The following is a 12368-nucleotide window of genomic DNA, read 5'->3' as shown; positions in this document are numbered from 1 at the left end:
TATATATATATATATATATATATATATATATTTTACATTATAATATTATTATAATATTAAAGTAGTTAAAAATTTTACTCGGAACCCCCTTTTTTTCGCTTTTTCTATAAAAACTCGTTTAATAATTCGCGTATCAGAGAGATTCTCTTAAAAAAATTCAAGTAGGCCTTAAAAGATTTCAATGAATTTTTTCACACCAGCTAAAATCCATTGTAGACAGCAAGCGGAAGATAATCTGACCGAGATGGAAGAGCGCTGCAAGCACCTCGAGGAGAAGAGTCAGCTGCTCTGCGACCTTGCGAGCGAAAAAAGTAACAACCTCGCTGTGGCAGGTAGGTAAGCTTTTTTTTTTTTTTTTGTTTATCTCGACGTCATTATCAAACAAGTAGTTTACTCATCGAGATCACCGATTTTCAGATAACGCTCACACGGAGAACGAGCTTGGTCTTTACAAGGATCTCGAGGCGACCCGGGCCGAGCTCGAGAAGCACAAGGAGAAGATCAAGCAACTGGAACACGAGAAGCAGGAGATCGTCGCTGTGATGCATCAAGTGGCCGTTAGTTCACATTATTACTTTCTTTCGGGGATTCAAATGAGAAAACCTCCCCGAAGCATCGTTCGAAGCTCGCGAACTTCTGTTCGCGATTATCTTCCGATTGTTTTCTTCGCCAAATTCATTTTTCATTCAATACTCTTGTTCGATTCCGCAGAATTACGACAACGAGGACGAGACCAAGAATAAATTGGCTGCCGAACTCGTGGCCAAGACCAACGATCTCCAAAATCTGATGCTGGAGCACGCTCGTCTTCAAAAGATCGCCAAGTTCACGTGAGTTCACGAACGGAAACGCGCAATATATATATATATATATATTTGCTTCAATATTTCCTACTTAACTTATGTGTGAAAGTATCGTTTGAAAAAAATTACTGCTTTTCACACGCGAAACGCGTAGACAAGAGAGAAACGAGATGCTGGAAAATCAATTGTCCGAGATTCAGCGTCGCTTTCACGCGAGGTCGAAGGAGAACGGAAGCAAGTCCGAGATCGATGCGATCGAGTTGCAGCAGCAGATCTGCGATCTGCGTAACAACTTGGCCGAGGTAATGCAGCAGAATCAGGAGTTGGAGATCACGCTGACGCAGAAGCAACTTGAACTGGAGCAACGCGATCGAGTGATGCGGGAGCAGAGCAAATTTCTGAAAGCCCGAGACGAGTTGCTGAATTTGCTCAAGGGGAAGCAGCAGGCGAGCGCGGACGCGAACTCCGCCAATGAAAATTACGAAGATATCAACGAAGTAACGTGGCGTTGCCTTAAAAACAAATCTTTCACGATACGCATCAACGTCAATTCTGTTTTTTTGTTTTTTTGTCAATTGTATTCTTCCGCTTACTTAACTGTGCGCGCGTCTAGATCAATAAGCAGATCGCGGCGAAGACGGAAGCTATCCAGGAACTGTACGCCACGCTCGAGAGCAAACAGATGCAGGTGATGCGACTGGAGAAATTGGTGAAGCTGTTGGAGGATCAGCAGGACCGGGCACAGGCGCAACGTACGCGACTCGAGCATCGCATCGCTCAGCTGGAAGTTAGCCTGCGGGAGAAGAACGGAAACAGTAGCAACGGGTACGTCATGAGAAAGTACTTGAGTAGATCCCGACGGTCGAGCATCGACGACAAACTACGTGCTATTTCTTGCGAATCGAGACGAAGCTCGGACACGGTCGCGTCCTCGTCGTTTCACTTCGGCGATTCGCGTTCGCGCAAAAGCTCGTTAAGATCGTCGCGTTATCGCGGTCATCGCGTTATCTCACCCGCGAAACGTCACACGAGAAATCGTCCGTCTGAAAGATCTCACGTCACGAGGTATCGAACTTCCACCGACATGGAAGAGACTTTTATTTGCAAGCAATGTCAGCGGGAAGTTAACGAGCAATTCGAGCGCGACATTATCAATCGCGTGAAATATCTGACGTTACAAACGGATCGTTACCTTCGGTCTTCTCCCGTTTCTGATTAATTGTCCCTTTATTTGTTTTAGGAGTAGAGCCTTCGACATCTTAAAAAAAAAAACTCTGTAATCGTCCGAGAGAAATCTGTATATCGTCTCCTCTATGTCTATCCGCCTCTGCGCTTTTGGATTAAACAGATTTGAAATTTGCACGTGATCACACACACACACACACACACACATCAATTCTGAGATTGTCCGTTTTACATATATATATATATACTTGTGTCATTTGTGTAGTTCTTTTTATTTTTATATATAACAATAATAATTATCTTATTTGAATAAAAAATACTATATGTACATTTGAGATAAATATGTATATTACTTTTTCATTAATCGCTGTCGTTGTCGCTGCTGCCGGAATAAGCGCCCAGTAGCGAGAGACCGTTGCTCGCGTTATTTTGCTTAGCGTCCGCGCTCGTAACATTCATTTCTTTAACGGAAGAAACCGCACTCTCGGACGCTTTGTCCTGTAACGGTTTTATTTTTATACCGATATTGCCTTTTCTCGCCAAAGTGGATAAACTCTTTTTGTTGGACGACAATCCCGTACTTTCCGACCACAATGACACTCTTGCAAGTTTCGAAGATTCTGGATTTTCCTGCGAACAATCGCGATTGTATTATTATTAAAATTTAATTTAATTTTAATGTTAATTTATGGGTAATTGATTTGTTTCTGAAAGAGTCAAAAAACGAAGTTAAGACAAAGTAAGCGAGATCAAACTCACTGTTTCTTTGTCATCTGTTTTAGACTTCTTCTTGTCGGGTTCAACAATCTCTTGTTCCTCTTCCACCTCTTCGATTTCCTCCTCTACAACAGTTTTACTCGAGTTTTCTCTTTTAAATCCAAATATGGATTTGATATATTGTTCATCCAATTCTTCTTGCTCTTTTTCTGTTCTCTTCAGCTTGACGGTCTCCGTGTCGAATTGTTCCAGCATTTGATCGTAATCGATGGTCTGTTGTCTGCGATTTAAATCCTTCAATTCCTCCAGAGACTCCAGCAGTTCCAGTTCCTGCTTCGACTGGAGCGTTCTCTTCTCCAGAAGCTTCATCGGATTGGTGGCTTCCTCCTCCTTTTCCTCGTCCTCTTCCTTCTGCGCTTGCTCCTCGGCCAACTTCAGAGCCATGAAATTTCTCGTCGCACCCGCTTCGATCTCGTAATCCGTGTTCTTCGGATCGGTTTTGAAGGATATCTCTTGCAGACAACGTGTGCATTTGATGTAGAACCTGTAAATGCGTATTCCCAGATAATCGTCACCCTCGACGTCCTCCTTACGCGCATTAAACTTCTTGCCCTTGTAAATATATTCACCGCATGTTTTGCATCGCATGTTAAACGGGGCCATCAATCGCACAGTGTATTGGCGATTTCTGGCCAGTTTCATGCGTGGAATTTTCGACGGATCGAAATCCGGTGGATAATATTTCTAGAACGCAAGACAATATATATATATATTAATTTTAATATAAGTTAAAATTAAATTAAAAAATAAATACATACACAAGCGTAAAACTATGTAATTGTTGTGTACATGTCAAATTTCATGTGATTACTTACATTTAAAACCTTGCGTTCCGACATCTTTCGACTTTTTTATGTCACAAAAATGTGCAACTCTCGCGCAATTTTAAGAGAAACTCGGAGGAGTTTGTTTTCGCGATGAAAATTGACGCTTCTCTTCTAACACACGTCACAGAGAACTCAGGTTATGTGTCAATATAACACGTCAAGTTGGCAACTATGACTCGAGCTTCGCTTTCCTCGCGACAGATGGCGTTCGCGAGATTTCGCGCGCCACCTCGAACAATCTCGATTCAAAGAATCGCAAATATCGCACTTCGATACATTTACGAGGGGCCGCAGTAATGGCGGACGGTCGCGGTGACTTGCGGAACCGTGTTCGAATTGATCGATCGTTCGCGGTTCTTCGAAGACTTCGAAGAACCAATACTGAACCGAGTGACTTGTCTTCCGTTTCCTGAACTGTATTCGGGTCATCTTCGAGGCGAGCGGAATTACCGAGTACGTAATGAAAATCACAAAATACTCGCATAAGACAACGATCCACATAGGAACAAAAGATATCGTACGTTAGACATCTATTAGATATCGTATGAAACTGTTGATGTCTAATAAAGTTTTTTTGTTCTGTTGTGAGGAATAACATATCGAGTTTCAATTACGTTCATTGAAAAAAAAAAAAAACAACATTATTTTCTGTTTTGTTGTTGAAACTCACGCGTGATGATTGTATTACGGCGATAAAAATCCGAGATTCTCGAAGAGAACACCGCTCGAAAGTATACGTACAAAGTAAGCCCGCGCAAAAGGGGATACAGGCGTATATATTTCTTCCTTGAGTCGAGAACCCCCGTGTTGAGAATCCTAGGTCATGGGATACATTTCTCTCCCACACACGAGAACGCGACGTTCGCGTATCGGCGTTCTATCCTCTTCCGCCCCGAAAACGCAGACCGCCGAACCCCGAATTTAGACGAAAAGAAACGCGCGGGAAAAGAGCGAGGAGACGAGATCTCACACACGCGCGCACGCGAGAATACACAAAAATATTTCTCGGAAAGCCGAAAACCGAAACACGAGCTGGCCAAACCCGAGGTTCTCTCCTCTTTTTCGAGAGGAATACCGAAGGCGGTCTTCTGTGTGATATCGGAGATCGCTGCGGTGACCGCTTCTTTCCTTTTGGCCTCGTTTTGGTTCCGTCTCGCATGTGAATGCGACGAAATCCGCGTATTTCGCGGACACGCGAAGACCGACATACAATTGTTTTTTTCACTTCGGAGAAGCTAATTGGCGAGTGATTTCATTATCGCCGACGCGGAACCTGGTCCGAACCTGAGATTTTGCTCGATCAGCTGTCTCATCGTCGTCGCTTGTTGTTGTCGCATTTATTTATCGCTGCGAGAGAGAGAGAGAGAGAGAGAGAGTTGCGTGCAACCTGCGAAGAATTCGAGTCACTTGTACATGTTCATCCTCTCCCTTGAGGCTTTTCGAGCATCTCGGGACTATTGTCAAAAAAACACCTCTCTCGAAAATCGCGCGGCACGTATTTCCCGAAGAAAACTCGTAGAAAGAAACGTCACGCTCCAGTCAGCTTCTTCTCTTATGCCTACCTGACGAGATTCCCACAGGTTTTCTAGTTGAATGGCGGTAGTATTCACACAGAGAAAAAGAAAGAAAAAGAGAATGAGAATGAGAGAGAGAGAGAGAGAGAGAGAAAAAGAAAAAGAGAGAGAAAAAGAGCGTGTGTGTGTGTGTGTGTGTGTGACCTGGTCCATGAGTAAATATATTCAAGGTTTTCAAGGAATATACGAAGCCGCGCCGTGTTTCTCTATACGCTTCATGGTGTACCTGAATCAAAAGGAGTCGCGTACCGTGCAAGAATGTTTTTTCCGCTGTGGGGAGCAAGTGGCTTTCGGTTCACTTATCGCAGTCATTAGTAATTTTCAGCGGCATTGTAAATCCGATCGATATCTCTCTCCGGGGGCGAGTGAGCAAGAAACAACTCGTCACGTGAAATCTCGCAACAAACGAAACAAAACAAAACAAAAAATAAATAAATAAATAAACAAGCTTATACGCTTTTAAATCGACGCGGTTGTTTCCAATATGACGAGCGTGTCGTAATTTTATATATCGCGTTCGCGCGCGACCCATTTTCCCTTTTTTTTTTTTCCTTTTCCGCGCCGTCATCCACTATCGCTCTCTGACTTATGATTATTGGTTATCGCTATGATACAAACACCAGGTTCTCTACGGTCGTAACGCGAGATACGCGCACCTTTTGCCGCGCGCGCGCGCGCGCGATAAAGAAAACACGCCGCGCGTGATAAGACATTTTCCACGACATTTCTACGCGTCAGAGGTGACAATCACTCGTCGCGCACGTATATAGGGTATAGTATGGGCATATCTAGTAGGTTTTTGCGAGAGTACGAAGCGTACGTGTATACGAAGACCCCCCCGATAGAGGCCTATTCGTCAACAAGCGCGTAACCGACGACGGACGACGGAGAAGAAAGCAGGCCACTATGACATACGCCGACCGTGAGAATCATCATTCGCTTGTCCTCTTTGTGGCGGACACGGTTGGTGTCTATATAACATGTATAAGTTCTAGATAACTCGAAAGAAAAAAATAAACCCCACCAGAGAAATTTAAATAAAAGAAGCTTCGAAGAAACATTTTTTCTTGAGAGTTGTTGTTTTTTTCAAAAATAAAAAAAAAAAAACAATATCGTGGTTATTCAATACGGGGGTGCAAAATAATGTAGAACGATCGCGAATTGTGAGACACGCGGGAGATACCGAAGCGCGGACATCTCGCACTCGAAAGGTTCAAATTCGCTACTTGAACAGCACGCGATTAGTTAACGCTCAGTTTAGTTCGCGAAGTTTGTTGTAACAAGAGGCGCGCGCTGACGGTGGGCCTCCCCTGGAGGGGGGGGAGGGGGAGGCGGAATAAATCCTCCCCGGCAAATCGATTGGAAGAATGCGTCTTTCGGGTCCGAAATGCGTCTTCTTCGGGCGGGCTGCACTTCGGTATCGAAGTGTATTCGGTTACCCGTGTACCGTCCGTCTGGTAAAATCCTGTTTGCTCCCACGGTCGGGCTGGAAAGAGAGGAAGAACGCTGAACGCGTACGTGATAAACGAAAAAACTTGCCGCGTAACTGCAGCATCTACGTGACACTTTGCTAAAGAGATTATCGGATTCCTCTCCTCCTGGCTGTCGTTGCTCGTTCGTTCTCCTCGAAATACCAGCGAAATGAACGACGAAGACGACCGTATCGTCACGCCGTCGTCGCGAGTAGATACCGAGATATTCCTCGCGAAACTGGATTTCGTTCGACAAATTTGTTGTCCCCAAAAAGTATAAACGGAAAAATAACGGGAAATGATCTTGTGGACTTGTTTCGCGAAAATGCGAAACCGGAGAATCCGGTGGATGTGGAATTTTTCGCGGGTTTTTTGTTTCCTCAAAAACTTTTGATGCCGTGCCGGTCGTTCGTTATATGACGCGGGATTCCAAAGCGTGCGCGAACGACGGGCTCGGAGGGATCGAGCCCATTCTCGCCCTCCGCATCGTCGAATTCCTGTGGGCGCACATCGCGCCGCCGCCGCCGCCGCAGCCGCCGCCGCCGCGTTTGGAACAATCGAAAACACCGTTGCCGATTCAAGAGGGATATGCGTTTTATCGAGCGCAATTTCGCCGTTTAAATTGATAGTCGACGCGGTGATCTCGCGACAGTGCAATCGATAATCCGAAGACATTCTCGATTCGATCGCGGTGTGTGCTTTATCAATATCATTAATCATAAAGGTGTATCGTTTATTCGTCTACGACTTGTTTGCTCGATATTATAAGAGCGCGAGATATCGATACGCTTGAATTTTTCGAGATGCCGCGATAGGATTTTTTTTTTAATAACGCTTATAACACTTGTTTTAGAAAATACAAAAGTAATGATTTTTGTATCGTTAGAAGCGGCATATATATATGTACATATATTATAGTAAACGCGTAAAAAAAATAATATACTAGTCGATATACGCATTTACGTAACATTTTAGCAAAACTATCTTAATTCTTCGACTGTAAACATAAAAAAAAAATCCACGAGAAGTATAGACTGGGTCTGTGAGACCCACGCAACTGTAAGATCGAACAATCAATATTTGTTCAATTTCTGTTTTTCGAATCGAAAGCTTGAACGATTCTGCGTCGATAAAAAAAATCAGATTGAAAAAATCTCCAGTAGTTTCGAAGATATAAGCGTTTAAAAAAAACTTATGTTTTCTAGAAACGTCGATGCGCAATTTTTGAGTGGGTCTGCAAGACCCAGTCTGCGGACGAAGATTTAAATAGAAAAATATTACTAATCCTAGTAAATGCGCTTCATATTTGGCGGACAACGTTTACAGACAATGTTACAACACATTAAGTAAAAGCACAATATAACGAGTCTAATTTTGTGTGTTTGTGTATTTAAAAAAATAAAAATACAAACAACATCTTTGCGTTTATTCGATAAGCTCGGAAAATACGCTGAGATGTACACAGAAAACAAAATAGAGTTGCTTCAATTAAAAAGTTGATGTCACGGGCTCTGCCACAGCAAAATAAATAGTTTATTTAATTGCATATGCGATTATTAATTTAATGTCTAGATTCTTAAAGCAACTATCTGCTGTGTGTAGTGCAATAATATTGATGTTGCATCAACAGGATATATTTCAGTTAAACTGATACTGTTGATTCAACATTATTTTTTTGTCCGTGTACCCTTGCAGTTTTTTGTTTGTGCGTACTTCGACTAATTCAATGAAAATATACGCATCTACTAGTAAAAGTTTAAAATTAATTACTCGTGAATAGTTGCTTATCAAATTTTCTTATCAAATTAATAGATGCGCCGACTAATAAACGTATACATTTGCTGTGACATGTACGTACGTGCCATACATGTGTGTATACATCGGAAAAGTTTCGTGACTGATTTTTTTTCGTAGTGACGGTCAGGATTTGCGAGAAAAGAGACGACCGGTTTAACCGGCCGCGATCTCTAAACTGATCCTCCCTTTGGTGGACGAGCTCTTTAAACGCGCAACGGGTCCAGTTTTCACTCCGATCCGTTCGCAAACCGGAACGAAGAATCCAGTAATTTGTCAAAAATTGCGCGCGCGTTGGCGCGCGCGTTTTCCACTTAAAATTCTTCATAAATATAAACCGGACACACTGTCGCGGAATGTTTTTTGCAAAGTAAATAACAAACTCGCTCGGCTGCGAGATAACCGCGCGAGAATATTTCCAAGTATACATCGATTATTGTTATGTAAAAAACACAAAGCTATACATTCGCCGTGCCATTATGTAACATCGCACTACGCATCTCCCGAGGAATGCAAGCTTCTCGCGTCCACGGAAGATCCGCTGTCGGTGTGTGATATCTCTTTCTCCGTCTTCTTTCTCTCTTTCTTTCTTTTCTCTCTCTCTCTCTCTCTCTCTCTCTCTCTTCGGGATCTTTTCACCGGTTAATATTGCGCGCCTCGTGTGTGGCACACATGATTTACATGTAAGCCGGCGGCCGGTGCGGTGCGGCGTGAGCTTCACACGGATGTCGACGTTGTTCTCTTTCCGCATAGAAAAAGGTATTACGGTCCGGTGCATCGAGCGGAACATTTTGACGAATAAGTTTCAAGCAAACAAAATTTAGAATAAATCGATTTCATTCCGGTTCGTTTTTTTTTCTTTTCTCAAATAAATCCGGATTCCGTTTTATAAAACCCCTCTCGGACAAGTCTTAAAACTTCGCCTTCGCAAATTGCAGAAGGCCGCATCTTCGACACGGACCCCTGTGCACTCACGAAAGTCCTTACAAGTAACCTAACTTCCCGAGTTGCTCTTTGCCGCCCATTAGGCCGAGCAAGCGCGACGTCGGGGCTTCGTTCCTGTATAAAAAAAAGCATCGCATACCTGTGTGATGCCGGATCGTGGGACGAGAGACGAAACCACCACGGGTGAAGTTTGTGTGTACATGTACAATACGTCATATGTATGCGTAGCCGAACTTCGCGCGCTCTTTCGACCGAGCGTGTGTTCATCAAGACCGGGCGAACATTGCCGCGTGTGTGGCTAAATTCAAATCGTGTTTACGAAAGAATAAACAATATTTAACGTAAGTTAATTTGTATATACAAAAATTATTACGCGCAACAAAACAAAAATCTGTAAATTTTGTGAGGTAAAAATAAATTTCAAGATCTAAGTGCGGATTGCGAGAAATCGAAAATCGCTTCAAAATCTTGAACTGTAAACACAGTGCACAAAGTGTGTTTACCTGACGTATAACGCATATATCCACACACACGTACATGTGAGCCGATTGGTCGGCAACATTCGTCGACAGTCGCGAACGCTCGGTGCCAACCGAAACCGGACGAAGTTTGGTTGCAAGTACATTGGGGCGCATCAATAATTCCCCGGAATGAAAGTAGAGGGTTTTTACTCTTCACGCGGCTGCAACTCGAGCGAAGAGAGAAGTCCTTACTTTTCCCGACTGGAAGGTGATCGCTGCATCGCGGTGTACACGCCGCGCTCTTGTGGGAGAGTTCGTCCTTCGTCCCACCATCAGACATAATCGCATACCAGACGTTCTCAATGAAATGAGACGGGGAGCGAGAAGTGGGGATTAAAGTCTAAAGGAACGAGAAAGAAAGACGGCGGAAAAGACAAAAGCGAGAACGGAAGAACGTGGAAGGGTGAGCGCGGAGGGGGGGAGGGGGGAAGAAGTAACGGAAAAGAGACGGAGAATCGCGAGGGAGAGGATCGGAGGAGAAAGAGCGAAGAGATGAAAGAGCAGACGAAGGAGACGGTGGAGAAAAAGAGGAGGAATGGCACAGGATGATAAAGGGCGGGAAATTCTGAGAGAGAAGATATATGCGAAGAATGTGAAAAGGGTTGAAGAGAGCGAGAATAAAAGTGATAGTCGAAGAAGTTGAGGAACGACGAGACGCGCAAGTGAAAAGAAAAGAAAATTGATTGATGTTTGCGTAATGAGGGGAGATTAATTATTCTCTCTCGCGATTAAAGAGAAATGTTTTTCTCTCTCAATCTCGCGAGATTCATTTTCGGTTCGAATTTCTTTTTCGAATTTAAAAAATTTACACAGTTAAAATTTAGAATTGAATGAACAATAGGTTTGCGACTGACTGTTATAAATTTGATGTTTTCGCGGTAACGAATAAACGCTTCTTACACTTCTGATTTGCAGACAATTCAGAAGTGCATTCCGGAATCGTCCCTTCTTCTTCAATCTGAGAGGCTCTTTTACTTATGCGCTCGTTTTCGAAAGAATGCTGTCTGGTCATGTGTGTATCGAGATACACCTGACTTGCGTGCCAACACCGGTTCAACAACCCATAATCGTTCCCGACGATTTCGTTTTCCCTGTTTTCTTTTTTTGTTTTTTTTTTTNTTTTTTTTTTTTTTTTTACTTTTTTTCTCTCTCTATGCGATCTGCGGCACACAAATATATCGCATTCGTTGCATTTGAATGTACATTCGCTTTTTTTTTTTTTTTTTTTTTTTTTTTTTTTTTTTTTTTTTTTTTTTTTTTTTTTTTGTAACACTTTCTGCTCCATCGGTGACATGTAATTTACCCAAGTTGAAGTTGATTAACCGCGGACTATGGTACATTCATTACGCGCTAAATATGAATAATCAATTTTCGGAGAGGATAAAGCAATTTAATTTTCTCCGTGCCGTATGTATTTATATATACACATTCCGTTTGTTGTTCTTTATTAACTTCTTCGAATTGTTTTTTTAAACACAAATAATTTTTATTTGCTTATATTATAAATCCGTGTAATTATTATAAACGCGCGCGCGGGGCGCGATTTATCGCTTCGGCTATTTTTAAAACTCGCGTTTTGATATGAGAACACAGTCTCTCTCATTATACAAAGCAAATTTGCTCTCGATTAATCGTTCGTATCGTGCAGTATCATATCGGTATTATACCACAGGCGCGGTCGCTAACGTAAATGGTTTCTCGCGGGGAGAAAACGATCATTACTTTGCATTGGTTTTTTACCTGTGTCACCGACAAATAATTTTTCAATTTTAAACACCGATCTCGACAATGTACACTATGTGTACGCGCGCAGAAGTGATATGAGCGTACACGATATTACACGGCAAAGTGCCTACGCATCTTCCTCCTCCAACATTCCGAGGTTAACCCTTTCAATTCTTTTAATCCTTTTTTTTACAACTGCGAGGTATCAATGCGTTCTTCTTGGCTGCGTTTATTTCAAGCCTTTCGGTCTGAATGTGTCGCCGGTGCGATATTATTTTGTTAATAACAAATTATCTTTCTTTTACTGTATACAAAATTGTTTGCTCTGACAATTTCTTCTTTAGTTGCGAGAGAAAAACAAATTGTATTAAGAGAAATTGTTGCACCTTTCTTTCCCCCACGTGTGTGAGGTACTACGCGCTATTGTGTCTGCTACAAAGACACATTCGACGGAGTTTAAACTCGTATAAAGTTGTTTGAGTGTTGGCGTTACACGGAGTAATATTCGGTGAGCAGGATGTGGTCCACCACAGAGCTTTATTACTCGGTAAATTTTCGACTTTAAAAAAGTCTCGGTACGTTACAATAAATATTATACGTATATATATTAGGTCTACCGGAAAGTTCTGTTCGTTTTTGGAATAAAACAAAATACAAATTTTTCTTACCGTCAATAAACTTTATTAAATAATATAATTGCCATTATTATATTAATGATTTCTTGCCAGCGTGAGGGCAATTTGTA

At 42.4% G+C, this 12368-nt stretch overlaps 3 protein-coding genes across 5 annotated transcripts in view; 1 reads left to right on the top strand and 2 right to left on the bottom strand.

The window, feature by feature from the left end:
• The window catches only part of LOC109855098 (putative leucine-rich repeat-containing protein DDB_G0290503), a 4819-nt gene extending 2584 nt beyond the window's left edge, over positions 1 to 2235 (top strand). For all 3 annotated transcript variants that reach the window (XM_020428950.1, XM_020428952.1, XM_020428951.1), the window contains 6 exons: positions 217 to 332; positions 418 to 557; positions 712 to 830; positions 958 to 1300; positions 1417 to 1628; positions 2044 to 2235. In XM_020428950.1, the coding sequence (XP_020284539.1) occupies positions 217 to 332; positions 418 to 557; positions 712 to 830; positions 958 to 1300; positions 1417 to 1628; positions 2044 to 2083 (970 nt within the window). In that variant the 3' untranslated portion in view covers positions 2084 to 2235. The remainder of the gene's footprint in view (positions 1 to 216; positions 333 to 417; positions 558 to 711; positions 831 to 957; positions 1301 to 1416; positions 1629 to 2043) is intronic.
• The window catches only part of LOC109855097 (spondin-1), a 63917-nt gene that overhangs the window by 18377 nt on the left and 33172 nt on the right, over positions 1 to 12368 (bottom strand). The window lies entirely within an intron of this gene.
• On the bottom strand, positions 2304 to 3746 carry LOC109855099 (coiled-coil domain-containing protein 94). The gene is made up of 3 exons (XM_020428953.1): positions 3581 to 3746; positions 2748 to 3449; positions 2304 to 2618 (listed from the first exon to the last, which is right to left on the bottom strand). The coding sequence occupies exons 1-3, from the start codon at positions 3602 to 3604 to the stop codon at positions 2349 to 2351; spliced, it is 996 nt and encodes a 331-aa protein (XP_020284542.1). The 5' UTR covers positions 3605 to 3746; the 3' UTR covers positions 2304 to 2348.

Source organism: Pseudomyrmex gracilis, unplaced genomic scaffold (genome assembly GCF_002006095.1).
Source record: "Pseudomyrmex gracilis isolate BER0280 unplaced genomic scaffold, ASM200609v1 scaffold_80, whole genome shotgun sequence".
In the NCBI taxonomy this organism is placed as follows: Eukaryota; Metazoa; Arthropoda; class Insecta; order Hymenoptera; family Formicidae; genus Pseudomyrmex; species Pseudomyrmex gracilis.
Note: the sequence above shows the minus strand (reverse complement) of the source record. Positions and strands in the feature narration are given on the sequence as shown.